Genomic DNA, 5,000 nt, shown 5'->3' with positions numbered 1-5,000 from the left:
GCAGACAGAGCTGTGCGGACCGGCCTACACAGTGAGTCACACACACACACACACACACACACACACACACACACACCCTCAGAGCGTCCCACTGATCGCCTCCACCGCAGACAGAGCCGTGCGGACCGGCCTACACAGTCAGTCTCACACACACACACACACACACACACACACACACACACACACACACATACACACCCTCAGAGCGTCCCACTGATCGCCTCCACCGCGGACAGAGCCGTGCGGACCGGCCTACACAGTGAGTCTCTCACACACACACACATACACACACCCTCAGAGCGTCCCACTGATCGCCTCCACCGCGGACAGAGCCGTGCGGACCGGCCTACACAGTGAGTCTCTCACACACACACACACACACACACACACCCTCAGAGCGTCCCACTGATCGCCTCCACCGCGGACAGAGCCGTGCGGACCGGCCTACACAGTGAGTCTCTCACACACACACACACACACACACCCTCAGAGCGTCCCACTGATCGCCTCCACCGCGGACAGAGCCGTGCGGACCGGCCTACACAGTGAGTCACACACACACACACACACACACACACACACCCTCAGAGCGTCCCACTGATCGCCTCCACAGCGGACAGAGCCGTGCGGACCGGCCTACACAGTGAGTCACACACACACACACACACACACACACACACACCCTCAGAGCGTCCCACTGATCGCCTCCACCGCGGACAGAGCCGTGCGGACCGGCCTACACAGTGAGTCTCTCTCACACACACACACACTCACATACACATACACACACACACACACTCACATACACACACACACACACACATACACACTCACACACACACACACACACACACACACACACACACACACACACACACACACACACACACACACACACACACACACACACTCACACTCACACACACACACACACACACACACACTCACACACACACACACACACACACACACACACACACACACCAAGCCTCAGAGCGTTTTTTTTTAATCATGCGATTAATTGATTTATTGACTATAGGGACAGGCCTAACACAAACACCCTCTAATGTGTGTGTGTGTGTGTGTGTGTGTGTGTGTGTGTGTGTGTGTGTGTGTGTGTGTGTGTGTGTGTGTGTGTGTGTGTGTGTGTGTGTGTGTGTGTAGAGTGGATCCAGCAGTACTCAGACTCTCTGGTCGAAGCTTCGTCTCTGCAGCAGACCGTCGATCAGTTCATGAACGAGTTCGACAGGCGGAAGGAAGAGGTGAGACTCACACACACACACACACTCTCTCTCACACACTCACTCACACACACACTCTCTGACACACACACACACACTCAGCACTCAGCCTGTAGCTCATTAATTATTCCTGATCTGTGTGTCAGGAGGCGGAGCGTCAGAAGCAGGAGGCGGAGCAGCAGCAGGAGGATGAGGAGGGCTGGGTGAAGGTGACGAAGAGCAAGGCCCGCCCACACAGCGAGACGGCCAATCAGAAGACGCTCCAGCGAGAGGAGCAGAAGAAGAGACGCAAGGAGCTGCTGAACTTCTACTCGTGGCAGCACCGCAACACTCAGAGAGAGCGTGAGCGTTAACACCATAATTATTATTAGCACTTCTGAACATAATTAAGCACATTTAATTAAATGACATGTTAAGAATTTTAAATATTTAAACTAATATAGCTATGAAAGATTAACGCTAGTAAATAACTAGATTAAACACACACTCTTCTGTCCTGTGGGCATAACGGGACAACTTCTCCTGCAGAACTTCTTCTACATGAGTAAAAGTACAGCAGTATTTGTTCTCAAAAGTACTTAAGTATCAAAAGTAAATGTCCTTCTTTATGTCGCCGCATTATTGTATTATAGTTGTATAAATGCACATTATGCCATCATGGTTTAAGCCAGTCAGTGACGCTCCATCTGACACACTAGCAGACGACTAACTTAAACTCATTTAAATACTTGTAGAAAAGTTACAAAGCTGCTGTCACTTTAAGGCCGAATGCACGGATCCAATACACTGATACACATCTGATATTCTCACACTGTTCACCTTCACTGAAGACAGAATCAGCATTGTTTATGTGAATCCTCCACTAAATGAGCATTTGGACATCCGTCTTCTTCCATTTTGCTCTAAACTATAAATCAGTGTTTAATAAATGCTGTGAAATCATTGAACTTCACGAGACTCTACAAGAGTGATTCCTGAAAGGCTTTCTGCAAAAACCCAAACACCTTTTAAAGAAGAAAAAAATCATCACTGACTTTCAAAGCTGCGACAGAAACGACTTTCCACTTCGAGGACCTTGATAGAAATGTAGTGGAGTAAAGAGGACGATATTTGTCTTTCAGATGGAGTGAAGTTAAAGTCAGAAGATTACAGAAAAAATAATACTCCAGTAAAGCACAGAGACTCAAACAGTGAACTTCAGTACAGGACTCGAGTAGATGAGCTGAGGGACTGTCCACGTGTGTGTCACGTGACCAGACTAATCATAGCCCTGCGGTTACAAAATTGTGTTTTATCATATCGCGATATTAGCGCAAATGCAAAACATCGCTCAGCCCTAATCTCTAACCCTCGCTCTTTCAGATATCGCCGAGCTGAGGAAGAAGTTTGAGGAGGACAAACAGAGGATCGCTGTCCTGAGAGCGGAGAGGAAGTTCAGACCCTTCTGACTCCACTCACCCACAATCCCCTTCACCTGCTGGCTCCACTTACCCACAATCCCCTCCCCCTTCTGACTCCACTCACCCACAATCCCCTTCACCTGCTGGCTCCACTTACCCACAATCCCCTCCCCCTTCTGACTCCACTTACCCACAATCCCCTTCACCTGCTGGCTCCACTTACCCACAATCCCCTTCACCTGCTGGCTCAACTCACCCACAATCCCCTCCCCCTTCTGACTCCACTCACCCACAATCCCCTTCACCTGCTGGCTCCACTTACCCACAATCCCCTCCCCCTTCTGACTCCACTTACCCACAATCCCCTTCACCTGCTGGCTCCACTTACCCACAATCCCCTCCCCCTTCTGGCTCAACTTACCCACAATCCCCTTCACCTGCTGGCTCCACTTACCCACAATCCCCTCCCCCTTCTGACTCCACTTACCCACAATCCCCTTCACCTGCTGGCTCCACTTACCCACAATCCCCTCCCCCTTCTGACTCCACTTACCCACAATCCCCTTCACCTGCTGGCTCCACTTACCCACAATCCCCGTCACCTGCTGACTCAACTTACCCACAATCCACTCACCCTTCTGGCTCAACTTACCCACAATCCCCTCCCCCTTCTGACTCCACTTACCCACAATCCCCTTCACCTGCTGGCTCAACTCACCCACAATCCCCTTCACCTGCTGGCTCCACTTACCCACAATCCACTCACCCTTCTGACTCCACTTACCCACAATCCCCTTCACCTGCTGGCTCAACTTACCCACAATCCCCTTCACCTGCTGGCTCAACTCACCCACAATCCCCTCCCCCTTCTGACTCCACTTACCCACAATCCCCTTCACCTGCTGGCTCAACTTACCCACAATCCCCTTCAGCTGCTGGCTCAACTTACCCACAATCCCCTCCCCCTTCTGACTCCACTTACCCACAATCCCCTCACCCTTCTGACTCCACTTACCCACAATCCCCTTCACCTGCTGGCTCAACTTACCCACAATCCCCTTCACCTGCTGGCTCAACTTACCCACAATCCCCTCCCCCTTCTGACTCCACCTACCCACAATCCCCTTCACCTGCTGGCTCGACTTACCCACAATCCCCTTCACCTGCTGGCTCAACTTACCCACAATCCCCTCCCCCTTCTGACTCCACCTACCCACAATCCCCTTCACCTGCTGGCTCAACTTACCCACAATCCCCTCACCCTTCTGACTCCACCTACCCACAATCCCCTTCACCTGCTGGCTCAACTTACCCACAATCCCCTTCACCTGCTGGCTCAACTTACCCACAATCCCCTCACCCTTCTGGCTCCACTTACCCACAATCCCCTTCACCTGTAGTGTCTGTTTACATAAGCGTTCGTTTGAAATAAAGTTAGTTGAAGTGAAGCAGCGAGTGAACGTCTTTTATCACACTTTCACACATCTGGGCTTTATCTCATTATGGGGTGTGATAACCCAGCTTCCGGGTTTGTGCACACCTCAACGGCGTTAGAGTTTTCAAAATGGCCGCCAGGTGAATAAGGCGAATAGGGTGTGATATTGTAAACAATACTTTTGTGCAAAGTGCCAAAAGAATTAAGTCCACCGGTGAAGGCTATATTTACAGGTGGTTACAAAGCAAAACCAACACACACACACACACTCCAATAGCAAAATAAATAAAGGAATATAATTATAGCTGCGAGCAGCATTTATCGGGTTCGAGCGGTTTAGGGTCTTTAAGTACATATGTGTAAATATATAGTTTTGTTTAGCAAGCATATAACCCCTTCGAAAAGCAGCAGTAACTTCTAAAAGATCATATCAGAGATTCAAAGGGTACAGCCAACAGAACTGGAACAGAGAGGAGTTATTAAAGGAGAGAAACGACTTTAAACCAGGACACACACTTGATGACTTGATTTCCCTGCCTATCGAGCTTTAAGGCGCTGTCAAGTATAACACACACATTTTTCACGTACGGTTTAACGAAGGGCGCCAGCACACTCAGATTTACATTTACAATGTTTTTCTCAACAGAGGCGGCAAACACCACGACCTCCGTTTTACTCTCATTAGGACTTAAACATTTAAGGACATCCACGCTTTAACGTCACACACACACAGGGTTGCCAGATGCCAGCAGGGTTTCCAAAACTTCGCCAAAAACAGCCCAATTTTTTTGGCTTGTTTCTCGTTTAAATACATTGAAATCATTAACAAGCTTTAAAATGACTGGTGTATCGACTAGCCTATCCGATTTCAGAAACAGCATTCAGATAAAGATATGATCAGTCAAATGAAACAATAAACTTACA

At 49.2% G+C, this 5,000-nt stretch overlaps 1 protein-coding gene across 1 annotated transcript in view; it reads left to right on the top strand.

Moving 5' to 3' along the window:
- rrp7a (ribosomal RNA processing 7 homolog A) overlaps window positions 1-4,089 on the top strand; it is a 10,142-nt gene extending 6,053 nt beyond the window's left edge. The window contains exons 5-7 of the mRNA XM_067453781.1: window positions 1,165-1,262; window positions 1,388-1,583; window positions 2,604-4,089. Of these exons, the coding sequence (XP_067309882.1) occupies window positions 1,165-1,262; window positions 1,388-1,583; window positions 2,604-2,689 (380 nt within the window). The 3' untranslated portion in view covers window positions 2,690-4,089. The remainder of the gene's footprint in view (window positions 1-1,164; window positions 1,263-1,387; window positions 1,584-2,603) is intronic.
- Window positions 4,090-5,000: the final 911 nt, after the last annotated feature.

Source organism: Pseudorasbora parva, chromosome 2, assembly GCF_024679245.1.
Source record: "Pseudorasbora parva isolate DD20220531a chromosome 2, ASM2467924v1, whole genome shotgun sequence".
In the NCBI taxonomy this organism is placed as follows: domain Eukaryota; kingdom Metazoa; phylum Chordata; class Actinopteri; order Cypriniformes; family Gobionidae; genus Pseudorasbora; species Pseudorasbora parva.
This window is presented reverse-complemented; position numbering and strand designations above follow the sequence as displayed.